Source organism: Populus alba, chromosome 14 (genome assembly GCF_005239225.2).
Source record: "Populus alba chromosome 14, ASM523922v2, whole genome shotgun sequence".
Classification (NCBI taxonomy): Eukaryota; Viridiplantae; Streptophyta; class Magnoliopsida; order Malpighiales; family Salicaceae; genus Populus; species Populus alba.
This window is the reverse complement of record NC_133297.1, coordinates 13,711,640-13,738,307: the sequence shown is the minus strand read 5'-3', so window position 1 is coordinate 13,738,307 and position 26,668 is coordinate 13,711,640. Positions and strand designations below refer to the sequence as shown.

Below are 26,668 nucleotides of genomic sequence, written 5' to 3'. Positions count from 1 at the left end.
AAAATACAAAAGGAGGGAATTACATTTATTTCTTTCTTAAAAAATCACGTTGAAGTTTTGCCCATTTGTGTCACCATTAGTTACAAAAAACTTATCGGTATTTCCAGGATAGAGAAGCAAAAAAGACATGATCTTTCTTATTTCCATTCCTCTCTCACAATCCGTCCATCCCTTAGTCACATTCTTAGCTATTAATTACATCCGCTGCAAGAATTTATTTACGAGTATGATAGAATTTGTTTTTAAAAACAATTAAAAAAAATATATCAAAATATTTTATATATTTTAAAATTATAGTTTTTAACCAGTGTTCTTTATCTATATTATCTATGCATCTTAAACCTCACCATCCACGTAATATTATTAATAGATATGGATGATGGAAAGATTTTTATGTATGATTGATTAATAAAAACTAAGATATAACACACCTAATAACTTCACGGTTGAGAAACAAATTTGATCTAAACCCTAACAAGAGTGACCGTGCGATTTTTTCCTCGCCAACGCATATTTTACTATTTTAGAGTTTCGTTTATGACATGACCTATACAATTCATAGTGCTTTTGTTTTCATGGCAAATGATACAAACACGACAATAATGCTGGAGCCGCCTCCTTCCAAGCAACGAGCCCGAGCCCCAGAAAGGCAAGCAGGGTAGATCAAACTGTAATCTCTGAGATTAGAAAATCTGTGATCAGGAACCAATGGAAGCGCAGACAATAGACACGTCCTAGATTTTTCTCTCGGACCTCACCCTCGCAACAGAGAAACGGCCACGCGGTTGGTGGAGACGGGCACCACACGGTGTCACAGTCACCCCAATATACCCTCTGCTCTGGCAAAAAGACAGCCCCTACAGAGGAATCTAGAATAAACCCTTGATTTGACACCTTCCATGGATGCACATGCTTCCTTAGAAAAAAAGAACCAGCCCACTGTTAACTACTCCATTGGATATATGCCAGGCCGTAGCGTTATATTTATAGATGGAATTCAAACAGAGATCATTGAAACAACAGCCTACGGGCCAATAACTACGAAGAGAGGGCCGGAGGCCTTATAACATTTCGAGCCAGCAGAACATCCAGAAAACCCCCAAGCCGACACCAAGCTGACCAACTTCATGCAATAAAACTGGCCCTGTTAAGGAAGCATCTAGAATCATTGAGAGGCCCATGATCATGTCACGCAGGAAGGTCGCTCCCTCTTGTTACCCTACTATCCTAAAAAACTAGGAGGCTTATATAATAAACAGCGAAGCTGTTTTATTTCTTCCTTTTCAATTCAATCCTTTTTTTCCCACTTCCATCTCCTTTTTTTTTTTGCTTTTAATTTTATTTTTAATTTTAATTTTATCATGGGATTTTTTTAATAATCATCCGGGGTATTTTTAGATCAATTAAATTATCTGAATCATATTGAATGAACTCCCATATAATTTAATTTTAAATGAATTTGGATGAGCACCGAGTTAATTAAAAGGTTTTATGTTTTTTTTATCAATTTTATTCTCAAATTCTTTTTTAAATATTAGTCAAGTTATTTTTTAACCAATCAAACTGACTAGATCATATCAAGACAACTCCTGCAATATTTAATTTAAAATTTTAGGCTTGGAAAAAAGTCAGGTTTTGAGGCTTTTTATGTCAATTTCATCATTTAGTTTTTTTTTTTATTATTATCTCTTGTACAAATAGCCAGTTTATTTTTGGAGTATTTAAATCAATTATATCATGTTGAGTCAATTTCCATATAGTTTAATTCTAAACTTCATCTAGATAAAAAGTTAAGGTATAAGATTTAAAAATTAATTTATTAGAATTAGTTTAGTAATAATGTCGAATAATTTTTTATAACCTTAAAAAAAATATTAAATCACACTCACAACTTAGTGCGTTATCGTAAACCAAGTATCCTTATCAAGGGGTTTGGAATAATATACAAGTTGGAAACTAACAAAAAAATCATGTTTAGTTTGTAAGACGGGGAATAAAATTTCTATATTTTCAGGAAACACGTGTAGCAAAAAGAAAGAAAGAAAATTTTATTTCAGAACTATCCTCGTAAGTCTTACAAAATTCTAAGCAATGCCTCTTAATTATCGATATTAGCCATTGATTTTGCATGAATTATTTTTAACCATTGGATTTGTGTAAACAAAAAATGTAAACAGGATAAAAGCAAAATAAATAAAAAAATTAAGAAAACACGAAGAAAAGAGGAGTGAGAAATCTTTTGGATATATTTACTCCACCATTGTTGCTAGATACCCCAAACAAAAGTCATCGTCTTCATGAATTTATAAACACTAAAATTTCACCATTTTACCTCTACTCTTGAATGTTAAATATGTTTAGATCTAGAGTTTGAGGTAAAAAAATTTGCAAATCGAATTTTAGGTTAATTTGTTATTTAAAAATGATTTTTGAAGTTAGATTGGTGTTTAGAAAAACAAAAGGAAATGTTTATAAGTGAAAAATATGCAAGAAAATAAGTAATTGAGAGGATATTTGAATTTTTTGCCGGATTCCGACACTATTAATTAAAATCCAGCATGCCCAAGATTGTAAATGACGCCTTGTTTAACTTTTGTTTTTTATTTTCTTTCAAACTTCCGAGCCTAGAGTCAAGCCCTAGCAGGCCTATACCATAGCCAAGGTTTGCTGGGGCTCAACTCCTAGCAAAGTTATATATATTATTTTATTGTTAGTAAAAAATGCTGTAAATTTTGTATTTTTACAAGCTATTTTTTCGGGCATAAAAGTCATGGTTTGTCATTTTTACCTCAAACCACGATTGTTTTTAGGAAAAAAGGTTTTATGTATATAAAATATACATGATTTAGTGAAATAGATACAAAGAAAATAAAATACAAGGACGAATATGTATCTATTTTAATTTAAACTATATTTTTTTTACTTTTAAGTGAAAGAAATATAAATTTTTTAAAGATATATATAAAAGGAATTATAATAAAAAAAATACCTGATCAATTATATATATACTGAACATAACATGTATAATATTAGGTACAGAGATTGGATTTTTTATTAACATATATCAATAAAAAATTAAGGAAATATAATTAACGAAAAACATGTCTTTAATTTTATAACCCGAATTAGGGTGTACAAAAAAATATTTACATTAAAGAAAATAATAATAGCACAGCAAAAATGTCTCAGAACCAAATAAAACAGGCACATGAACATACGGTTCAAAGGTGAATTAATTAAATTTAAATATATTTTATCTTGTTTTATTCCTCGTTATCAAAAAGGCACGTACAAAAATTTTATATACCGCACACCAAACCAAATATAATAAATCAATTTTATCTCCAGTGTCTCCTCTCATCTTGTTTGATCTCTGTTATATCATCCTTTTTGTTTTACATAGCATTCTAAACCCAACCTAACTCTACACAGGCTTCATGCCTTCAAGGTGTCATGGATCATTCACTGATCTCCTAAACTTCATATTTCAATATCTGCGATAAGCATCCCGAAGTTTTATTTCTCTACAAAAGGCTTTGGCGCTGGCGCTAGAATACAGTTGATGACAACCAGTTAGAAAAAAGTTGGAGAAGAAAGAACAATCCCAGCTGCACACATTTTATGAAACAGAAATAAGAAAATTAAACTTTATCTGTCCGCGTTATGGTATGGGCTCGATCTCTGTCAATAATTTATCTTACTCGCACAACACGGGACAGTGGACAGACACCAACAGCGGAAAGCTGGTGCTTGTGACCTACACCGAGATATGAACGCATCATCTTTTGACTTGTGTCATCAATCAATATATAGTACAGACTACTCACGGCCTCTCATATTAATCATGATCCCATGTCACTCGAGATCTTGGCCAGCGATTGAAGGAACTTATTTCCTTTCTCTGTATTCTAGGTTCACGTACACTTCAGGTCGTGCACGTCTGTCACCCCGTAGTGCCTTACATGCTCACTGGGTTTGCAGGATGTTCAGTGAGATGTGGAATTAGTCGTGATGCGCGCAAGCTAGCCCTGACACCCACAAAAATCAAAAAAAAAAATCATGATCCCATGAATCAACTTATGAAGACCCAACAAACAGCCTGGCACAACATAATTCCAGCCATCGGCGACGAGAAGAGATGGATGTGATCACAATTTTCGAACTTCTTGACTGATCTGTAGTTTAGATTCATTTTTATTAGGCACTTCATTGCACTTAACGTTCGCTGACTGTGTTTCTCTAGCTAGCAGAGAACAGCAAACACCAGTAGTGACGCATTTTATATCGATGGCTCCAACTGTCATTTGAAAAGAAGAAAAAATCATGTACATGCACGTTATGTGGGGCTGCTTTGAATTTCGATGCCCCCTTTTCTTTTCTTTTTTGGGGGGAGCGGGGGCGGGGTTGCTGCCGTGCTGGTTGGGGTTTCCTCCTCTCTTCCATTTTTGTATCCCTCCAGCCAGGGGCGGAGGCATGAGAAAGGTTGAGGTGGACTTTAGCTTAGATTAAGATTTTATTAATATTTTTTAACTAGTTTTATATAAAAAAATTTTATAATTCTCAATTAAATTATCAAAAAATTCTGAAAATTTGTGTGGAGCATTCTAATATGATGCTTTAGCTTGGGTTTAGAAAAATTTAAAAATTTAGTGAAAAATCACAATTTGATCAGTTTTATATTATTGGACGTAATTTTCAATCCAATCATCAAATCGAGTTGAAATTTTATAAGGGATCTTAAAATATATTGAATAAAATCTAGTTAAGAGTTTAAGATGAACGGAGCTTGGTAATGCTAACAAAAAAAACCGTCAAATAAAAGCAAAATGACTCATTAAGAGTAAAATGGTTATTTGCCATCAAAAAATAAAACAAATCAGCTCCTTCCTTCCTTTTATATGTTGCCGACTAAGCAGAATAAAGAAGAAAGAAAAGAAAAGGCGAGAGAGAAATAGAAAAAAGTAAGGGAAAAACAAAAAAAAAATTAAAGGAAAAAAAATAAGAAGTGAGAGAATAAACTTGTAAACTTACAAAGTCCAACTTATAAAACACTAATCTAGGGAATAATAAAGTGAAGGAAGAAAGAATTAAAAGAGGAAAAAAATTTAATTAATTTGTTTTCCAGTTGAGGAGTTGTTACAATATCGATTCAGATTTGATTATAAATAAATTATATTCCACAAAACATCAAAGAATGTAACTTTAATAGTAAGTTTATTTTTACTTTTGCTTTAATTTTATGTATTTTTAAATTTATTTTTTAATATTTTAAATAGTGTATTTGAATTAAAACTTTACTTTTAATTTTAAAAATTTATGTATATGAGTTAATAATTTTTAAAAAATATTTATATGTTTATTTAATAGTCCAAAACAAAAAAAATTCCTAGTTACGCCCTTGCCTCCGGCACCTTAACCCCATATAGTTAATTTGCGGTTCTCTCTAGGTTATCATGAGCAGTAAGACCTCTGGCTCCGGAAGTTGTCTGCTATAGTGCTATGAGACGTAGCAACGGGAATAAACTTTTAGAGGGGCAAATTTTGCATATATGGGGCCACCTGTTAGGTATTATTACACCTCCAAAAGCTTTCTAATTTCTTGTTGCTATATATTGCAGACCTTCTCTTTTGTTTGATCATAATCCCCTTGATCTTTAATTTTAACTTTAATTTGCAGCTACCCATTTGTTTAAAAAATGTATATACCGTAGTAATTATATGAATTTAACCTCCATGCTTGAAGCAAACTGGCGTGGAGATTGACTTGCTGATTAATTAATAACTTTGAACCCTTTTAAAAAAAAAAAAAAAAAAAAAAATCTCGTCTGTTTACAATGACTCCCAGCTCGACCTTGGCGTATTCTGTGTTACAAAAATGCTTTGCAACTACAAAATCTCGTATGTTCACATTATAAATTTTACTATAGTATTAGTTTTTGTATAAATATTCCAAGGCGAGTAACTTTTTTTTGTTCATATTGTGGTCTTAATATATATATATATATATATATATATATATATATATATATATATATATATTATATATAGAAAAAATCTTGAAACATCCATTCACATTTGTTCCTGATCCTAGTCTTGGCACTTGAAACTTTCTTTTATTGCCATTGTATTTGTAAAATGTAGCATGGATAAAATCTAAATTAAACTCTAAGATTAGAGAAATTAATAGAGAAACACTTTAATATGCTTTGAGAAATTTTAATTTAATAACATAGTAAAAAAATAATGATTGTTTATATAAATATAAAAACCCAGAATAAAAAAAAATACCCAGAAAAATAATTAAAACAACAAAAACAGTCATTCAAGTATTAAATATAAAACTATAATTGTTCTTGTGATGTGAAAATGCGTCCCAGCTTCTTCCCTGATCTTGTCTCATCTATATTGTATATAAACACATACACGAAGTTTCACATTATTCATTCTACTTGCTAGCGTATATATAGCTGCAAGATATATAATCCTGGTGGAAACCTAGATAAAAAAGCGCACAATTATTCCGGGAAGGGCGGTGGATGGACCCCCGTGAAAAAATATCCGGGCCCTCCCAAATGAGAAGCACATTATATCCGCCATGGCCTCCTCGACTTTGTCTGTCTTCCACGTGAGTGGAAAGTGTTTGGATTTGACAAGCTCCCGCCATGATTGATGTTGCTGTTTATAACGAAGAAATAAACACCAGGACTGGGAGGGGGAGAAGAAAGTTTCAAAGGGGAGAAAAATGGGAGGAAAGACGAGAAAATTTCTTACTTTCTTGCTTTGCATCGGAGGGGAACTGTGAGGATGAAAGGTGAGTGAAAGCCCCTTTTCCCTTAAATGGAAACGAATGGAATTATGGAGGTAATTAAGGGAAGTTTTGCTGATAAATCACAATAATGATCATGTTGATGGCAAAAGCTTGTCCTTGAGATTTGAGGAAAATCTACTAATTTATCCATACAGGAATTTCATACTTGAAATAATAATATATTAGCAAGTAAACCGAAATCACTTCGCTACAGGTATAATAAAAAAAAAAAAAATGGAATATAGAAAAAAATATACAGGCATTGTTGTCATTTTTTTTAGCAATAATAAAAATTTCATTAGCGAACTCAAATTTTATTGGCCTTGCTAATGTTAAAATAATTGTTAATGCTAATCATACATTAAATTGTAAAGATAAGAAATAGATGCAGATTATAATATCTCATCTTGTAACATGGGAGCTCTTTATTATTTGTATTTAATTACATGGAAATAATACTTGTTGTGAAAAAAAAAAATTTTAATTTCATCAAAACAAACTAATTTAATATTATAATCTAACCTTTTCTTATTAGGATCTTTTATTCTAGCAAAAAAATTTATATTTTTGTTATGTGTAACTCATTTAAAAAAATATCACAAGCAATCATAACACACATGCCCGAAGAAATTTGAACAATTCAGGATAATGATAAAAAAAGAAAAAAAAAATATCTCGGATTACAATCTAATTAATACAAATATTGTTTTTGGACATGTGGGGAAAAAACATAGAGGTGAGAAGAAAAAACATAATTTTATATGAAATCCAAGTAAATATCGAGTAATATTTTATTAAATAATATCTAGGACCATTGCTAATCAATTTATTCTAATGAATTTTAATTAAAATTTATGATTTATTGATCATGTATTTTGGATTTTTTTAATTACACTAAATTTAAATTAAAAAATAAAGAGTAGAAGAGACCAAGCAGTGGGCTTGGACGGGCCATTGTGCATGTTACGACAAGGCTGGGCACATACGCTTGGCCTTCTCTGTTTCTTTTGGCTTGGGTCTAGTGGTGGAAGATATTTTTTTTATTAAAAAAAAAAAACGATATATCATATGTATTTCAATAATCCGCCCACCAGAGCACTAGTCAAAAAATCTAATTATTGGTTTTTCAATTTAAAAGTCAATTTTCAACCAATTTTTACCTAAAAACATTTGAAAGAAACGACTAAAACCTCAACAAATTAATTTCTCAATCCATAATACTCCTATGATTAAAAAAAATGCATGATTAAACTGATTTTATTCTTTCTCAATTCTCATCTATTTGTTTCGGCAATACAAAGAGTAAAAGACATCTCAATGATATTTTTTTTATCAAATAAAACTTATTAATACAAAAAACAAGTTTTTGTTGATGGAATATGAACAACCAAACACCTTTTTTCTTTTCTCCTGTTTTCTTGTGACTTTTTTCCTTTGTTTTCTTACCTAAAACTTAAACACTAATAAAATAAAATCTTGGACAAAAAACATATAATTATCGATTTAAAGAGATCAGAATAAAATTTAAGAATAATCTTAAGGAAAATTTAATTCCTTGAAAAAGTGCTGAATGAATAGTATCTGGTTCAAAGAGATGCTACTTTTCAATTTTGATTTGATATCCTTGTTTTTAATTTCTTGCGGACGGTAAATAATTTTATTTTTTTACAAAATCAAGTGTCAATTCAATTCAATGCTGGAGCTTTTTTTTTTACACAACAATAATCAAATAAAAAAAAATCATCAAAGTCCAATTCTTGAAAGAGTGAAACCATTAATTTTTTTAATATATAACTATAAAAAAGGGATAGAAAAAGTATCAGTATCCACATTAATCTCGCTTAAAAGGGTGTTTAGGAGTGTGGTAGCGGTTGCTTTTCAAATAACTTTTCGTGCCGAAAAGCATGTCAATAATATTTTTTTTTTATTTTTTAAAAATTATTTTTGATATCAGCACATCAAAACGATCTAAAAAGTACAAACCACACTCAATTTTAGTAAAAAAAAAAAAATTTGATTTTTTTTTCAAAAACAGGTTGCACCTCAATGCCAAACAGGCACTTAGCTACATGGTAATTTTACCACACCTTTTGGATGTCTGGTAATGTGATAAGAAGACACGTAATTTTGCCACACCTTTTAGGCAAGCCATATATTGATTAAACCTAAAAATATTTTTGTAGAGACGGATGAATTAATTTTACTTTGATATTTTTTTCCTTGTAATTTACTAGCCACGTATTTATGAGATTATTATGCATAATAAAAAGATTAATGCTGTATTTGGTCAGTGTCCAGAGATATAAAAAGATGGATACATAAATGACAATATGGTTTGTTGAAGAGATAAAAACAAATACATAAAATAAATTTACATTTAAAATAATATTAAAGTGTATTTATTTACTTTCAGAATAGAAAATACCAAAAATATGTCTTTCTTGTTTTTATCCCTATACAGTAACTAAACTTGTAATAACAAATTAATGATATTATTTTTTTTAACTCAAACTAGATTCTGATAAAGTCAACCATTTAATAAGCCGTGAAATCAACTTCAAATTATTTTTTTTAAAACTCGATCTGGACCGGAGCTGACTAGACCAGATCCTGGATTGAGATGAGAGTCGGGACCGGATTTTAGATGTAAGATTTGGAATATTATTATTATTATTTTTATTTATTTACGTGGGTGTCCGGGCCAGCTTGCGCGCACTACAACTAATCTTATGGCTCACTGAACATCCTGCAAACCCAGTGAGCATGTAAGACACCGCGGAGATGACAGGCGTGCATGGTAAGGTTTGAATTCAGAATACAAAGGAAAGGAACAAGTCCCTTTAATCACTGGGTCAAGACCTCAAGTGCGGAATATTATTTTTTTACTATGCCGAGAAACGGTAACATTTTCTCCATGATAAAAGAAACCCGTTTCCCGTATACGGAGTTTATTGTCTAATGTCGTGGCTTATACGCATCGTATGATCAGCGAGGTGGTCAAAGTTAAAAAATAAAATCGAACTTCGAAAATACATGCGCCGTGCTCTCCGAATCGTCAGATGTAAGGATCGGAACACATCTCGAGAAATGGGATCGCAAATTCACAATATCCTCTCTCTCTCTCTCTCTCTGGCTTCATAGTTTTTTATTAAAAAGAGAGATACGAGACCGCAGTAAAGGCCACCACCCACGCCATCCCCCGGCTAACGCAACGTTATTATTGGATTCCTCCACAACCCCCCAAAAATCCAAATACAAACAAATAAACAACTGTTGGCAAATTTTTTTTTCAAGAAAAAAAGCTGAAAACGTACAGAGAGAGCAAAGAAAGCATGAAAACGACTCAAAATTCAAAGACAAAGCGACAGAGAGAGCGTCTCTCCAAACTTTCTTTTTTTTTAAAAAAAATCGAATAATACAAATATATAATCCATTAATCACTATTTGCTACTCAATGGGCGGGAACGAGTTGAGCCCCTAATTTCAAACACATTTAATAAAAAATTAGTTATTAATTTCTTATTGTCTGTACCAGACAAGAAAAGCTGAAAAGCTGTTTTTTTGAGGTCTCACTCCCACTCTCCCTCTCCACTCTTTTTTCTTTTTTGCTCACAGCTCCACATTCACAGTCACATGCACTTCTGCTCCCTTTTTTTTTTTCCTTTCAAATTATGTGAAAAGCAAGATAAATAATTTAACGCGAGAGAGAAAGAGAAAGTAGAGCTAAAAAACAAGAAATAGAAACCCACTTTTCACCTGCCGAGTTTAATGTTGTGTATCTTGATATTTATATCTCCTGACTGACATTCCACAGATTTTTGCAAGAGCTATATTATTGTTTTTTGTTTGTTTTATTAATCCCCGTGTTTCTCAGCAAATCTTAAATCTTGAACCCAATTCCATCTGTTTTGTTTCACATTCATCACTCTGGCTTTTGTTTCCATCTCCGGTCAAAGGTATTTGATCTCTATCTTTCCAACTCTGTTCCTTTCAACTCCACTGTAATTAAATATTATTTTTATGTCTTTGGAATCCTCAACAGTATTTTTGGGCTGTATGCTTTGATGGGTAACCCAGAGTTGGGATCTTTTGAACAGGGCGTACTGGGTTTTTCTTCTTCCTTTTCTCCTTGTGAGTTTTTTTGCTAACAGTTACTGTTTCATTAATACTGGTTCATGTTTTTGCTTTGAGGGTTTTTTTTGGAAGATTCAAATGTTCTTTGTCCGGTGGGTTGTTCCCATTTTGTAACTAAATAATTGGGTCTCTGGTGATTTCTTTGTTATCTGTTCTTACCAATTCCATTTCTTAACTTCTCCATCCATGACTGTTGGTCAATTTGTCTCTGTTTCCCGCTGGGGTCCTTAAAGGTGTCATCTTTTGGTGTTGTTGTTGGGGTTGGATGGTTATTGGGTGGATTCAAAGCAAAGCTGATAAAATTAGAAGACAAGTCATCTTTTTGTTTAATGTTTTAGATTGTCAACAGAAGCTGTTCGTTTCTGCATGCTAAAAGGGCCTTTTCCTGCCTACACCTTTTATCCTGCTATCCAATATAATTTTTCTTGTGCATCCATTTCTTAGTCTCTGAATTTCTTGCAACTCATGTATTGACGCATAGAAACATTTTTGGTAATTCGGTGCCAAAGATGTACAATTATATGCAGATAAATACTTATTGATGAGATAGCTAGTGTCTGATTGCCATATCTTGCGATGGAAAAGAGGAAATGGTTGTGGAAGCGGAAGTGTTCTGAGAGGAGTCCTGGTGAAACAGACAGTTCGGGGTCAATATCTTCACATTCTGAGAGATTCTCTGATGATCAGGTCGGTGGCTGAATAGCCCTCCTCCTGTGAAATTTTAATATGTTCTACTCAAGTCTCTAACTCGATCACCATTTTTGGTCACAAACACCATTATTCATACCTAGGTTCACAAGAGAGTTGCAATTTATTCTAGCGAATCATTCGACCCTCTCGCAAGGTTTCTGTTTTTAATTCCATGAGGTTGTCAATCTATTTACTGTTTCAATCTAATCTCAGTAATACAAGTGTTTAACTTACTCCTGTTTGGAGGCACCTCACATCAGCCAGACACTCCTCCTTTGTAGTTTTGAGAAAGAGAGGATGATGCACTCTTGCTAGGATCCTTGTTCAGATCATTAATTGGACGTTTACTATGAGCAGAAAACTCAAAATGTTGCTTCCTCTGTTTTCAAGTATCAAATTAAACACTGTTGAATTTTTCACTCCAGTGAGAAAAATGGTTGTCGAGTTGCCTTGCTCTTCCTCCATGAGTTGGCTTTTCTATTTTCTCACAGGCTTCAAATTTTTCTTTTTTGAATAATTGGTTTTGCCCACTTTCTCATTGTTGAAGCAGGACCCCTCAAAGGCATCTCCTACTGATAGTGCTCAATCACCCGAAGTCACATCAAAAACTATAACTACGGATGAAGATGTCAATGATAAGATGAAGAGTTTGACAGACAAGTTATCAGCTGCTCTTGTGAATGTTAGTGCCAAAGATGACTTGGTAAAGCAGCATGTAAAAGTCGCTGAAGAAGCTGTTGCAGGTATTTAGTTAGATACTAATAATGTACAGACTCAATTTCTACTACTTTCTTGATATATTTTTAAACCAAACCATGTATGTAATACACCATTTTTATATATTCCCTGATTGTTTTAAGACTCCGCATATCCTGAACTAATTGCAGGATCTGTAGATTACTCTTTGTTCTTTTTATTATAACGGAGTTCTCTCCAAAATATCATATATAGGAGTTCATTTAAATTCAAATTTCCGATGACATTTTTTGGAACGAAGCATAGCAGCTCTTGCTTTATCCTCTACTAATGTACTCAATGAATTTATAGGCTGGGAAAAGGCTGAGAATGAAGTAACAGCTCTCAAGAAACAACTTGAAGTTGCAATTCAGCAGAAAGCTGGATTGGAAGATCGGGTGAGCCATCTTGATGGGGCCCTAAAGGAATGTGTTCGGCAGCTGAGGCAAGCAAGAGAAGAGCTGGAAGAAAAGATCCATGAAGCTGTGGTACAGAAAAGTCTCGAGTGGGAATCCATTAAATCTGAACTTGAGAACCAGTTTATTGAGCTCAAGACAAAAGAAGCTGCTGCCAAGTCTGAATCCCCTGCTCCGATTGTTGATGAACTGTGCCAGAAGCTTGAATATTTGGAGCAAGAGAATGCTTCCCTGAAACTCGAGCTCCTTTCCCAGTCTGAAGAGTTAGAAATCAGAACAATTGAAAGGGACTTGAGCACTCAAGCAGCTGAAGCAGCCAGCAAACAACATTTGGAGAGCATAAAGAAGGTGGCCAAGCTTGAAGCTGAGTGCCGGAGGCTAAAAGCAGCAGCATGTAAACCATCCTCTGTTAATGATCACAAGACTTCTGCTGCGTCCTCAATTTATGTTGAGTCTCTCCCTGACAGTCAATCAGATAGCGGGGAGAAGCTTAATGCTGTGGAGCTGGATGCTCGTAAAGTTAGTTGCTCGGAGCCATACAAGTCTGATCAAAGTTGCTTAGACTCGTGGGCATCTACATTAATTTCAGAGCTTAATCAATTCAAGAATGAAAAATCTATCAATAGAAATCTCCCAGCCTCTTCTGTCGAAATTGATCTCATGGATGATTTTCTTGAAATGGAACAACTTGCTGCCTTGTCCGAGAATGAAACTGGAACTGATAATTCTAAAGCGGAAGCTGTTATCAAACAATCAGTTGATGCTGAAAGCTCATTGAGAGCTGAGCTTGAAGTCATGGCAAAACGAACTGCTGAATTGGAAGAGAAGTTACAGAAGGTGGAAGGAGAAAAGTTAGAATTGGAAGAGAAGTTACAGAAGGTGGAAGGAGAAAAGTTTGAATTGGAAGAGAAGTTAGAGAGGATTAAAGCAGAGATGGATGGGTTGGAGATGGCTCTAAATGAAAGTCAGGACAGGAATGAAGCATCACAACTTCAGCTGAGCGAGGCCCAACATAAGTTGGTGGAGTTGCAAGAGGAGCTATTGTTGACAAATGAATCAAAGCAGCAAATTGAATTTCAACTCGTTAGCATGGAAGCAGAGGCTCGGACCATGTCTGCAAAAGTCAACTCAATACAAGGAGAGATTGAAAAGGAGAGGGTTATGTCAGCAGAAATCGCACTCAAGTATCACGAACTCGAGGAGGAGCTCTCAAGAAAGAAACAGGAAGAAGAGCTCCAGCAAAATGTAAGCTCAAGTGGTGAGCCAAAGATAAAGCAGGTCAATACCCAATATCATCTGCATTATTTTTTCATTAACCTCTATCATGCAGCTATCTACATTGTAGGTAGACTCGTTTTGTGTCCCAAGTATACTAAATGTTAGACTTGTGTGTAGCAGGAGGACTTTGATGTAGCTGCTAATAAACTTGCTGAATGCCAGAAAACAATAGCGTCTCTAGGGAATCAGCTGAAATCTCTGGCAACTCTAAAGGACTTCTTGATTGACACTGCAAGCATACCAGAGTTCTCTGCTGGAGGATCAGCAACTCCTAAAGGTAATGGAGAACCATGGAAGTTACACTCCAATGAAACATTTTCACCTAAGAGAGATTCCGGTTCTTTGAGAATTGACAGTGAGAATTCTGGCCCTGCAGAAAATATAAACGAAGGAGACTCGCCCCCATCTGTATCATCGTCAACTTCATCTGCTGTGTCATCAAATCACGTCAGTTCTGAGAAGAACCGAAATGGTTTTGCAAAATTTTTCTCTCGAAGTAAGAATGGGATACAGCTAGAAATTTAGCAACGGTTCAAGTAGTCGGAAATTATAAAAACAAGAAGGTAGATTAAATGGGTTGAATGCTGATTAAATGCTGTTTAATCAGCAGTACTAAATTAGATGGATATCATTATACATGAATGATGTTCTCAGAATATTAAATCCAAGCAAAGTTTAAAATTTAGACCGCTTGGATTTTGTGCTCATACTACTCTGCAGCGAAAATGCGCCTGTCAGTCTAGCTTCAAGATTGCTAATTTGAATTCCTGGCATCAACTCTATTATTGCTAGATGGTTCAACTTCCTAAAGTCATTATAGCCAAAGAAGTTATGCTTTCCAGCATTTGGTTTGGCTATAAAAATGAATGGAGAATTTGACTGAGGAGGGTGTGGGTGTCTGCTCAAACAGCATTACAAAGGGGTAGGAAAGATGGTCACAACTCACGAAGCGGGGGGGTTTTTATATATATATATATATATATATTTCTTCTCAAGTGCATATTTACGAGGATGGTAATTTTTTTTTTTAAAAAAATCAAAACTATATAATTTTAATATAGTTTTAGTAAAAAAAAAATTAATGAATTATAACTGAGTTTTTAATTAGGTTTCGTTAAATTAATTAAATCACCTTAAATTTTTTTTTACTATATTATTTTTAAGTTTAGAACAGTTTTAATTTTGAATCAGCCAAGTTCCGAATTAACTCCCTACTAAGTTATATTTCAAAATTATGATTACAAAACCTTACAAAAATTCAACTTGTTCCAAAAAATCCCATCACTTTTAATCTTCATACCAATCGTTTTAAGCCAAATTAACAATTTAGAATAGCAATTAAACATCTCAAATCATCCGATAGAGAATCAAGTATAAAAGCATCAAGATATTACCGTAGAAACCCTTATCTTCAACATTCACTTCTCCTTTCTCTTTCTTTTTCCTTCCTCCTCTGGTTCTCTCTCTCTCAATGAAATCTGATTTTTTTTCCTTACTTCATATTTATATTTATAAAAAATATACAAAAAGATCAAAATACCTCTCATAGATGTCTTTTCCAATCCAATATTTCAACATTCACTGCCGGTTTGAATTTTTGAATGGAGCTATGAAGTTGAATTCCAATTCCAACTTAAAAGGACCCACAACGACGAACCACTGGCTGGACCCTCAGGATCGGTTTTCTGTGTTGTGATTCTCCAAATAAAGCATCCTCGTGATAAGAAAATAAATAAATAACATATTTATACTTCGCAAACCGACAGCGCAGGGTTCTATGGTGTAGTGGTTAGCACTCTGGACTTTGAATCCAGCGACCTGGGTTCGACTCCCGGTAGGACCTTTTGTTCTTTATAACTGGTTTGTTGCCGAAAACCCAGTCCACAAAATTGTGGATCACTTATGTGGTGGCAATTAAAATCGAAATGTTCCAGAAAGAGGATTGCTTGAGAACACATGGTAGAAATGATCACACGTGTCTGGTCAATATCCAGTCATTACTATTGTTTTTTTTTTTTTAAATCAATATATTAAAAAATATATTTTTGATATTAATATATTAAAATATAAAAAATATTAATTTAAAATAAAAAATAAATTTAAGTTTTTTTTTTTAAAAAAAAAACTTTTAAAACACGCACTAGATAAATGTTGTTCGACAGATTGTTCGAAACAAATCACATAGCACGTAAAGGGGATTTACAAGGCTAATTTCTGAAGGAGGTATTATTACAGTGAGCTAACAGCAATTAAATGCAGAAAGATCCATGCCAGGTCAAACAAATTTAAACAGATCAATCTGAAAAATTGAAGAAATCTCAAGGAGAACAAAGCACAGCGTAAGCATTCCCTTTACCCTCCTTTCTGCCAGTCATTCACCATGACGATGGCTGCTGCTTTTCTGGGGATTTCTCTCTCTTGTGAAGGCATTGAACAGATCAATGCCAAGACCAGCATTGATTAAATTCATTCCAGCCATCCCAAATAGAGCAAGCGGCAACACCACGCCCTTTTCAAACCTGGGAGCGTCAGCGATCAGCTTGATGGTGATGAGTATGTGAGACAAGGTTCTTGCAAAAATGAAAGTAAGCCAATTAAGAACCCATTCCATCCTCACAATAGTGCTCTTGGCATCGCGAACTCCAGCCATCCGCCTCACTTTCCTCACATGAAGAAATATTGAATGCAGCTGTATGATAAAGTGGATTTCATTGATAGCATTGTAGAACAGCATCTGCATTGTTTGCATAAAGGCCTGAAAGGAAAACATACCTCGCAGACCAGAGTGAGGATAAGATAGTTGATTGTGACGTTTCGATACAGAGCTAGAGTAAAGCAGACGAGAAGAATCAGATGGTGAACCAGGATGGAAGGGATTAAACCGCTGTATAATCGGTAATGGAGCATATCCAACTGATCGTATGCAAAATAACCACATGAGAAGCACAAAGCAGCATACGCCCACTCCCAAGTACCTCCAACGAGCTGTGAATGTTCAAACATCCCATTGGGACCGTTTTTTATACGCTGATTTGCCAAAATGAAAACCACTGCGAAGCAAGCAGACAAGTCTAGGAATTAATAATGATACGATAAGAAGAGCATCACAGAGGAATGCAGGCACGTTGCAGCAAGAAATTTAGAAGCATCAACATAGCTGAGCACAAGAAACTTGATTGAATTCAAAATCTACCTTTCTCATCTTTTAAATATCTTTTCCATCAATACACATGATTTTGGTAGTTGGTGATTAACTTTTAATCGAAAGGATTGCTTAAAAACTGATGCCCCTGTTACCCACAAAAGCAACAGTGACTATACTGTTGCCTCCCAATATGAACATTTATACAGAAAGACGCACAGCAGGCAAAGAAACCAAGCTATTCTTTCCATAATTATCAGAAACAGCTTCCAATAAGATGTCAGAAACCCAAATGAAAAGAGAGAGAGAGAGCAGAATGACAGAAATATTGAGAACCTGACACGGAGATGATGGTGGAGTGGAGGAGAGAAACGGAGGTGTTAACAAAGAGAGGGTCACGAGAGATAAAAGACCGAACGACCCAATTGGCTATCTGGAAAAACAAAGCTCCAGCAACAATCCAAAGTAGCTCCGAGCGCTTGTTGATAATAATCTCGAACAGAACAGAGACGAACCACAGAATTAGAGTGGCTAAAAAGAAGGTGCCTGCCTTGTTCTTTTCATTCTGATTCTGACTTGTTCTTCTTGCCATAGTATCAATTGTTATTCGGTGTGGATGAGGTAGACAGAAAGACAGGGAGAGCATATATTTTTGAAGGTGCGTGCGGGGGACATATAAACCATGGTGCCGAGGTGCGTTATTTTTGTTCGTTGGAAATTGGGAGAGGAGGATATAATATAAATTGAAGATTGCTTTTATGATCCGCAATCTCTTTTGACCATCGATGCCCACGAGGCCGTGAGACCCGATCACTTAACGAAACCACTTATGGGCTTCGACAACGAAAATCACTGTTCCTTTATTTGTTCATTTATTAGGTGATTTAGTTATCGTTTGTTTGCTAAAAAGAATTTTTTTAAAAAATGATTTTGTTAAAAAATAAATTATTTTATGTTATTTAGTATTATTATAAAAAATAAAATGGAAAATATTTTTCAATATAAAAAATAAGCTGAAAAATAACTTATTAATATTTTTTCAAGTTTATTAAAATAATAAGAAACAAATATTAAAAATAAAAAATTTGAGTGAGAATAGTATTGAAAAAAAATCTAATTTCATAATTATATCAAATAAAATAATTAATAATTAAAATAATAAAAATCAAATTTAAAATATAAAAAAGTTGAAAGATGATGAAATTAAAAAAAAAATTATAATTTCATAAATTATTTTAAATAAAATAAATAAAAATTAAAAAAATAAGGATTGAATATGATAGACAAAAAAATAAATTAAGAAAATAATAAGAAAAAAGCAAATAACAATCATAAAAATGAGATCCAAAGTTGATATAAAAATCAAATTCTAAAGGATAAAATTAAAAAAAAAAGATTTAAAACAAAATATATAACAATCAAAATTTTGAGGATCAAATTTAATATAATTAACAAATAATATAATATTTTTAAATTTTTCACAATTTCTGAAAAGTGTTTTCATTACAAAATAAAAGAAAAACATTTTTCTAAAAATCAAGTTAAATTTTTTTTTGATTGAAAAGTGTTTTTTATTAATCAACTTTGCTAATAGTAAACAAACACAAAAAATTTAAAAATTATTTTTTAAAAAATTATTTTTCATCCAACAAACATTACCTTGGTAAAATTAATGGCAGAGCTAGACAGAAATACATGACAACCACCATAATTCTCCTTTGCCTGTTTATATGCAATATCCAACTTCTTTTTATTCTCATTGGGCATGCTTATCCATGCACTATTTTTTATGCTCGTGTGGACATATACTCACTTAATGATTTAATGGCAAAGAACTTTGCATCTGAAGTATATTTCAACAAAGTCTTCGCTGGTAGACTTTCAGCCATATTAAATCAGAGTTTGGGAAAGGAGTGTGCGGAAGAACTGTCGAACTCTCTTTTTTAATTTACCATTATTTTATTTTTATTTTTTTCTTTATTTGTAATTTTTATTTTATATTGATGTAAAAAAGGTAAAAACATAACGAGTAAAAAAAAACAACAATAGAAAGGAAAGAGAAAAAAATTAAAAACAAAAAAAGGATGATAGATACAAAACTACTTCAATAATATCATATTAACAACATCTTGTGTTATCCAAGTGGTGTATCATTCGAGACCATATAGTATGTTATATTATGTTATATATATTAATAATACCTTCATAACAATCCAAGAAATATATATTTTTTTCTATTAAAATTCTAAATTACCATGATAAGATTTTGGAGTGATGTGATTCCAATGAATGTAGAACATGTTATGTTAGGTAGACCATGAATATATGATGTGAACATTATAATTTTTTATTGATCAAATTCATGTTTTTTTCACTTTTAATTGTAAAAAGATCCAACTCATTGATTTACCTCCAAAACCTAATGATAAGAATAAGAAAAAAAAAAGGAACTTAAACAAAAATGGACTTCACATAATGAATTCAAGTGAGTTTGAGAATGAGACTAAGGAATAACTTATTGTGTATGGTTTAGTTGTAAATGACATTTTAGAAAACTCTCTTATAGGACTACTTGAAGAGATTAATATGGTTAACATAATAAGTTAAAACTTGTTTGAAATGGAGGTTTAAGATGAGTTTGTTGTGTCTTTCTTAGTTGTAGAGAAAGTTTTAGGAGATTTTACGGTAGAACTTTCTAAATAAATAAATGCAGTGTTGGAAGAGTTTCAAGATAGTTGTTATTCTAAGCTCTTTAATTCCTCACCTTATATGCTTAATATCTAGTATGTTAGAAATCTAGAGCAACATACCAAGCTAATTGAATCTTTACCTTTTATTCATGATAAGAAAGATAAGGATGCCCATGACTTATTAGGTTATGTCTAATCTTTATCCACTTAAGATTTAAGAAGTGTTTATTTCATTTCACCCCTATTCATATGATGCTCATGTTTACAACCCTAAGATGTATGCATGTCTTCTTTATATGTCTCCTCATAATAGCATGTCTAAGCCAGCTAAGTCTTTTACATGTAAAGTTTATGATTTGCATGTTGAGATTATAAAATAAATTAAGCAAATAATAAATAATATAAATTTCAAGCCAAGTGTGATCATGCATTTAATAGCGAAGATTGTTTCATAATACAAATTATATTTAAATGATATCCTTTTGAAACTAATAAATAATCATTTATGAGTAGTCTTAAATAATTTAAAGTGTTATAAATGATTAAGTCAGATATTTATATTATTAATTTTCTATTAAACTTTGGTATTAACTCTACTTTTAATATAAATGGCTTTGTTATATATAGATTGCAACATCCTATCTTTGATGATACTTCTAAAACCTTCACCCCATTTCCTTTATCATCAACATAAAAAGAACACATTTATGTTATTTTGGATGTATAAATTGTTTATACCAGGATGATTAAATTTAAATTTAGCAAATTCTGGTTCGTAAGCAAAACAACTTGACCTAGATTTTACTAAGATTGTTAGAGAGACATTGCTACAGCATGATTCTAATTCTTGGAAGCTTTATCAAAACTATCTTGAACTACTTTTAATGGAGTTAAGTTCTTTCAATCCTAGGAGAATTGATGGGAATACAGGATTTGTGGCGTGGATTATGCATGTATATGGACAAAACTAACAAATGATAGCCTATCTCATTTGATCAAAGTGCCTTAATACCTAGATGAAATCATTAATTTTTGTTTTTCACTAAATATTTCTTAAATTTGGGTACATGATATATATACGTATCTCTTTCTAGCACTTGAAACCATTAAATGAAATTATTAATAATATTTGAGAATATAGTTTTTATTTTTTAAGGTGTAAAATATTTTTTTGAAAGCAAAGAAGATGGTTTGAGAATATTCCAAATTCTTCCACAACATTTAATTTTTGCCCAACAAAAAAACCTCATCCCCTCGTTGCATAGCTGAGCCCACCTGAATCCATCAATCCTTATCGCCCTCTCTAATAGCAACATAGTCAAAGATAATTGGAGGATGAGATTTCAATGCACATCACATTTATTTCTTTATTTCAAACAACATCTTGACTAACATAAGATTTTTCACAGTCTGGGAATTCAAAATCCATGAAAAAAAAAAGAAATATAAATAAACAAATAGTTGTGGTCGAAAAGAAGATTTAAAAAGAAAACACAGAGATAGAGAAAGAAATCTAAAGAATCCTAGCTGGCAAGATATGAAGCAGAAAGCCCTGCGATTGCAAGGACCAAAATATCCTCTTCTCTCAGACAAGAGCAAGCATGTGGTAGCAGGAGTTTCCACGTGTTAGACCATGGAGTCCACGTTTCTCCACGTGGCAAACCATGGGAGGCCAGCGGAGATCGCTCGTAGCACTAACCTCTTATCAACAAAAAAAACTGATTTTCCTTTGTCGCTCTCTCTCTCTCTCGGCTTTGTTTGCAAAGTTACAAACGCCATGACCGCCTTTGCTACTGCTGCAGCTCTCTCTCTACCCAACTCTCTATTCCGATCATCTAAGCTCAACTGTAAGAAGGTAACCTTTTGCCTTTATTTACTTGCTAAGTTTATCTGGGCTCTTGCTAAATTTAGTGGAAGGGATAGCTATAATTTTTGATTCGTAACTTCCTTTTCTTTTAAGTATTTATCTCTGCAGAGGGATTGAAAAATGGCTTTTAATTCATTAAAATACTATTATGCTATCTGCTTAACTTGGTAGAAAAATGATTTGATGTTAAGATATTGGACTTTTTGGTTTGTTTATCTGCTGAAGTTACCGGGGCTCTAGTCTACTACATTTAGAGGAAAGTTAGTTGAGTTAATTGAATTATCAATGGGGCTGGTGCTTAACCTCACAATACGTGGTTTTTCGATATTTGTTTCCTGCTAAACTAATCTTGGTATATGGCAATCCGAGGGAAACTTTATTTGACCGGTTTAGTTCCAAGTAAGATAGAGATCATAGTCAACTCTGTACGCTGACATTTGTTGACCGATCCTATTTGTGTTTATTCTATTTATTGGTTTAGTTCTAAGTTAGGTAGTGATCATAGTTTCCTGCTAAGGCTATTTTAAACTTTTATGGCTTAAATGGTGATCTGTGTGTGGATTCTCAGGGTGTTAGAGGAGGGTTTGGGGTGTTTGCAGTGTTAGGGGAGGAAGGTGGGTTGTTAGATAAGAAGAGTACATGGGGTCCACTCTTCGACGTGGAGGATCCGAGGTCTAAGATGCCAAAGTTTAAAGGGAAATTCTTGGATTTTTATCAAGCACTTGAAGTGGCGAGATATGATATTCAGTACTGTGATTGGCGAGCTCGGCAAGATCTGCTTACTATCATGATCCTTCATGAAAAGGTCTGTTGAAATTCATTGCTTAAATTTACACCGAGAGTATTGTTTTAACAAGGCAACTTTCAACTCTCATCTTGAGAAATATGGTTGCAGGTTGTTGAAGTTCTAAATCCCTTAGCTCGTGATTACAAGTCTATTGGTACCATGAAGAAGGAGCTTGCGGAGTTGCAAGATGAGTTAGCCCAAGCTCACAGACAGGTTTAGAAATTATCCTCTATAACTACTGATGGAAAATGCACACCTGTTGAGACACAAATAACCATTCATTGGTTACATGCATTCACTAGATCAGGATCCATCACGTAGATCAAGTGAGACACGCATTCATCAAAGTGCCATCAAGCAAACTCTTCCACTTTTACCATCAAACTGTTGAGATGCTCTAGAGGTTTACAGTTTTCATTAACTTGTTAATGCCTGGCCCATGACTGATAACAGGTTCATATATCTGAAGCAAGGGTTGCTACTGCTTTGGATAAACTAGCTTACATGGAAGAATTGGTTAACGATAGGCTGTTACAAGATAGAAACCAAGCAGAGCCTGACCAAGAATCCCCTTCTCCCAGCACTTCGACTCAATCTCTGGATACTGTAAAACGAAAGTCGCCCCAGAAAAACTTGAATGTGTCAGGTCCAGTTCAACCTTACCATCCTCGCCTTAAGAATTTCTGGTATCCTGTTGCTTTCTCCACTGATCTGAAGGATGACACAATGGTAAGCTACTCTTTTCAATTGTGATTCACTCTGTATGTGTGAAATACCATCATGGAAAGAAACTCATCAGCCTTTGCACATAAAAAGCATTTTTATTGCTACAGTTCTGCTCACATTTTACTTTGAAAGGGGAGGGAAGGAGCTGCCCCTGTGAAGTATTTGTGATTTCAATGGCTTGTGATTGTCTTCTTATTCCTATGCCACTTCTCTGTTTCAGGTTCCAATTGATTGTTTCGAGGAATCATGGGTTCTCTTTCGTGGCAAAGATGGGAAACCAGGATGTGTTCGAAACACCTGTGCACATAGAGCATGTCCTCTCCACCTTGGTTCGGTGAATGACGGTCGAATCCAATGTCCTTACCACGGTCAGTGAGAAATATAGTAAATTATTTGAATTTCATGTAAATAATGCTTATAAATCATAAAGCATATGATTAAGCAGTGAAAGAGAATAGATCACTGATTCTTGAAATTTTGTTGATCAATAAACATCAGGCTGGGAATACTCAACAGATGGAAAATGTGAGAAAATGCCTTCCACAAGATTACTTGATGTGAAGTTAAAATCATTGCCATGTTTTGAGCAAGAAGGCATGATCTGGATTTGGCCTGGTAGTGACCCTCCTGCAGCAAGCCTTCCGTCGTTACAACCTCCTCCAGGTTTTCAAGTCCATGCTGAGGTATGATTTCTAGATACTGTAAACTTTTGCAAAAGATGGAAGGTTGGCAAATTATGCTTGTGTGATTTATTAATAAACATGTCATCTCATAAACGTAATGCCTTGCATAAGATAGATTGTGATGGAACTTCCAGTGGAACACGGCCTACTTCTGGACAACCTTTTAGATCTCGCGCACGCCCCTTTTACTCACACATCCACCTTTGCCAAGGGGTGGACCGTTCCAAGGTTTGTTCTTTTAACTTTTACTGTTGAACTGGAACAAAATATCCTTGAAGATGGTGAAAAGATTATATCAATTAGAAGAAAAAGTTTGTCTATTTTTCAATGATTTCCACATGGTGAATCTGTTATTTATTTCAAATGATGTGAAAGACAATGTACAATTGAATGCACTACTGTCTGGATTGCAATTTGCAAGTCGTTAATCTGTGATCAATCTGCCCTATATCTGATTGGTGCTAGGAATCAATTCACTGGTGTTGTGGTGAAAGCTTTTATGTCAGGGTAAGGAAATGTGACTTGAACTCTCTTTGTTTTGTTTGTGATCCAAATCCTCAGCTTGGTGAAATTTTTGACGCCTGCATCTGGCCTCCAAGGGTATTGGGACCCTTATCCCATAGATATGGAATTTCGACCACCTTGCATGGTGTTATCAACCATTGGGATCTCGAAGCCTGGAAAACTAGAGGGTCAAAGCACCAGGGAGTGTACAACTCACCTTCACCAACTTCATGTTTGCTTGCCTTCCTCAAGACAAAAGACTAGGCTATTATACAGAATGTCACTGGATTTTGCTGCCGTGCTGAAGCACATTCCTTTCATGCATTACCTGTGGAGACATTTTGCTGAACAGGTACAAAATTTCCCTTCTGTTTTGCTTTATTTATATTATGTTTATTTTTACCATCTTATTACTAGTTTGTACTAAAAACCACCACCATGGCACCACCTGAAACGCTGCACGATCGGTTGGGAGTTTGCCACAATCCCACCAGTTTTTATCCTTTTAAATCCAAGTGACACAGTGCCACGGTGGGAATGATTAACAATAATACTAACTAATACCTTTGCCATAACGCTTCTCTCACATTTCCAGCCAATATTCAAACTTGTATGAAACAGGTCTTGAACGAGGATCTACGACTTGTTCTCGGCCAGCAAGAGCGGATGATCAACGGTGCCAACGTGTGGAATTGGCCAGTATCCTATGATAAACTAGGAGTAAGATACAGACTATGGAGAGATGCTGTTGAAAGAGGAGCAAAGCAATTACCGTTCGAGAAATCAACGTAAAGAAAAACAAACTCTAAAATGGATTTTACTTCTCTGGAAATCGACCCCCTCTTCCAACTTAACAATCTCACATTCGCTTGGAAATGAAACCAATCACTGTTGAACGATAGTGTGGTTTAGATTTTGGTCTCTCAAAAGTAGAGTCGCAAGAAACCCAGCGGAAACTGTTAATTGATCCGAGGCAGAGAAGAGATAATGGTGATCTGTACAACACAACGCCCTTGTAAAATTAAGAGAAACTGTACACTCCCATTATTAATTTTGTGTACAGCAAAATCTTTTTCTTTTTCTTCTTTTCCTAACTTTCCTTTTGATTCCTCTTCCAGCCAATGAAGACATCATCAAGATTTTTTTTCCCAATTATCTCTTACCATTGTGAGATGTAAATTTCTGTATAATAATATATTATCATGTCCCATGGAAGGTGTTTTAACATTTCCTTCGTTTCTTTTTCTCAGAAAGCAAACAGCTTCCTTGAATTCCCTTGTGCGAATTACTTCTTTGCTGCTACACAAAACACAATCAGACCAACCATTGAAAATCAACAACTTTCAGTAGACGAAACAAAGAAAAACAATAATTTATTATTACATATCAAGAAGCAAAGCCCAATTCCACCCAAGATCCCAAACCCAAGATTTAATTACAGAGAAGACCCACAGAAAGGACAGAACTTGAACTCAGACTCAACAACCCGGTCACAAAAATGACACCGCAGGCTTTCTGTAACCACTGATCGCGGCAGGGAGTAATCTAACTTAGGAGGTGGACGAGAAAAAGATTCGGGGAATATGAGATTGCAGTTGTGACAATACATAGCAGGTTCTTTACCAGGCCATTTCCAGACAGGAATAAAGAACAACTTCAGAACTTTCTCGTACTCCACTAGATCAGCTTTGGAGGCGCACCTTATGCATCTGCCCGCACCTGATTTCAGGACTTGACGCACCTGTTGCTCTACTCCTCCTACAAAGAAGAAGAACATCTTCTAATTTATGTTCTGTCTTTGCTTTCGTGTCTGTGTTTTTCTTTTCTGTTGGGTTCTGAGTATTGCTGAAGAAATAGCGGTGGAGGGCGGCTTCACTTGCTGGTCACAGGAGGCTTCTGGGGTTTTCTTTCCTTTTCTTCTACTAACTGCTATATTGCCTGCTGGGCTACGTGTAAATGCTTCAATGCGCCCATTGAATGGATAGTTCTATAAGGTGCTTCAATTACTTTCTGAACCAAAAAAATAAAAATAAAAATAAAAATGCGTGGTGACTTTCTAAAGTAAATTTGTTTTTGAGAAATTCTAAATAATTAATTTGATGAGATTCGATTAAAAAATTTCTTCTCTTTGGACTTTAATTTTTTTTTTTAAGTTTGCTATTGCTATCTTAAAACTAGAATAAATTAGATCTACATTGCATGGAATTT

General features: G+C 34.0%; 4 protein-coding genes and 1 non-coding gene across 14 annotated transcripts; 3 read left to right on the top strand and 2 right to left on the bottom strand.

Moving 5' to 3' along the window:
- The first annotated feature begins 10,361 nt into the window (after nucleotides 1–10,361).
- Nucleotides 10,362–14,944, top strand: LOC118055146 (filament-like plant protein). 8 transcript variants are annotated; one of them, XM_073404646.1, is made up of 6 exons: nucleotides 10,362–10,764; nucleotides 10,851–10,939; nucleotides 11,452–11,629; nucleotides 12,180–12,375; nucleotides 12,680–14,061; nucleotides 14,179–14,944. In XM_073404646.1, the coding sequence occupies exons 3-6, from the start codon at nucleotides 11,519–11,521 to the stop codon at nucleotides 14,584–14,586; spliced, it is 2,097 nt and encodes a 698-aa protein (XP_073260747.1). In that variant the 5' UTR covers nucleotides 10,362–10,764; nucleotides 10,851–10,939; nucleotides 11,452–11,518; the 3' UTR covers nucleotides 14,587–14,944. The 8 variants fall into 8 exon arrangements, with proteins under 8 accessions (XP_073260747.1, XP_034922881.1, XP_073260746.1 ...); XM_035067362.2 differs by lacking the exon at nucleotides 10,851–10,939 and having other exon boundaries at nucleotides 10,363–10,764; nucleotides 14,179–14,338; nucleotides 14,438–14,944; XM_035066990.2 differs by lacking the exon at nucleotides 10,851–10,939.
- An 888-nt stretch (nucleotides 14,945–15,832) lies between these two features.
- On the top strand, nucleotides 15,833–15,904 carry TRNAQ-UUG (transfer RNA glutamine (anticodon UUG)). The gene has a single exon. It is a non-coding gene; the product is annotated as a tRNA-Gln (tRNA).
- A 298-nt stretch (nucleotides 15,905–16,202) lies between these two features.
- LOC118041520 (uncharacterized) lies at nucleotides 16,203–17,939 on the bottom strand. Its single transcript, XM_035048905.2, has 3 exons — nucleotides 17,540–17,939; nucleotides 16,834–17,111; nucleotides 16,203–16,750 (listed from the first exon to the last, which is right to left on the bottom strand). The coding sequence occupies exons 1-3, from the start codon at nucleotides 17,847–17,849 to the stop codon at nucleotides 16,433–16,435; spliced, it is 906 nt and encodes a 301-aa protein (XP_034904796.1). The 5' UTR covers nucleotides 17,850–17,939; the 3' UTR covers nucleotides 16,203–16,432.
- A 3,653-nt stretch (nucleotides 17,940–21,592) lies between these two features.
- Nucleotides 21,593–25,687, top strand: LOC118052508 (chlorophyllide a oxygenase, chloroplastic). Of its 3 annotated transcripts, none has more exons than XR_004688218.2 (9): nucleotides 21,593–21,748; nucleotides 22,329–22,565; nucleotides 22,656–22,760; nucleotides 23,001–23,276; nucleotides 23,494–23,641; nucleotides 23,772–23,956; nucleotides 24,068–24,184; nucleotides 24,518–24,812; nucleotides 25,082–25,219. XR_004688218.2 is itself a non-coding variant. In XM_035063540.2 (9 exons), exons 1-9 carry the CDS (start codon nucleotides 21,671–21,673, stop codon nucleotides 25,250–25,252), a joined length of 1,608 nt encoding a protein of 535 aa, XP_034919431.1. In that variant the 5' UTR covers nucleotides 21,593–21,670; the 3' UTR covers nucleotides 25,253–25,687. The 3 variants fall into 3 exon arrangements, 2 of the variants coding, with proteins under 2 accessions (XP_034919431.1, XP_034919515.1); XM_035063540.2 differs by having other exon boundaries at nucleotides 24,072–24,184; nucleotides 25,082–25,687; XM_035063624.2 differs by having other exon boundaries at nucleotides 21,619–21,740; nucleotides 24,072–24,184; nucleotides 25,082–25,687.
- Nucleotides 25,688–25,786: 99 nt separating this feature from the next.
- On the bottom strand, nucleotides 25,787–26,450 carry LOC118052682 (uncharacterized). Its single transcript, XM_035063723.2, has one exon. It carries the CDS (start codon nucleotides 26,235–26,237, stop codon nucleotides 25,896–25,898), a length of 342 nt encoding a protein of 113 aa, XP_034919614.1. The 5' UTR covers nucleotides 26,238–26,450; the 3' UTR covers nucleotides 25,787–25,895.
- Nucleotides 26,451–26,668: the final 218 nt, after the last annotated feature.

Bases quoted from the DNA above. Each gene is read 5' to 3' on its own strand.
- LOC118052682 (XM_035063723.2), bottom strand. From the start codon at position 26,237: ATGTTCTTCTTCTTTGTAGGAGGAGTAGAGCAACAGGTGCGTCAAGTC.
- LOC118052508 (XM_035063540.2), top strand. From the start codon at position 21,671: ATGACCGCCTTTGCTACTGCTGCAGCTCTCTCTCTACCCAACTCTCTA. The intron at 22,566-22,655 runs GTCTGTTGAAAT...ATATGGTTGCAG, and splicing joins TCATGATCCTTCATGAAAAG to GTTGTTGAAGTTCTAAATCC. The intron at 23,957-24,071 runs GTATGATTTCTA...TGCATAAGATAG, and splicing joins GTTTTCAAGTCCATGCTGAG to ATTGTGATGGAACTTCCAGT.
- LOC118055146 (XM_035066990.2), top strand. From the start codon at position 11,519: ATGGAAAAGAGGAAATGGTTGTGGAAGCGGAAGTGTTCTGAGAGGAGT. The intron at 11,630-12,179 runs GTCGGTGGCTGA...TCATTGTTGAAG, and splicing joins AGAGATTCTCTGATGATCAG to CAGGACCCCTCAAAGGCATC. The intron at 12,376-12,679 runs GTATTTAGTTAG...ATGAATTTATAG, and splicing joins CGCTGAAGAAGCTGTTGCAG to GCTGGGAAAAGGCTGAGAAT.
- LOC118041520 (XM_035048905.2), bottom strand. From the start codon at position 17,849: ATGCTCTCCCTGTCTTTCTGTCTACCTCATCCACACCGAATAACAATT. The intron at 17,112-17,539 runs GTTCTCAATATT...CTTGCTTCGCAG, and splicing joins CACCATCATCTCCGTGTCAG to TGGTTTTCATTTTGGCAAAT. The intron at 16,751-16,833 runs GTATGTTTTCCT...TTTATCATACAG, and splicing joins TCCTCACTCTGGTCTGCGAG to CTGCATTCAATATTTCTTCA.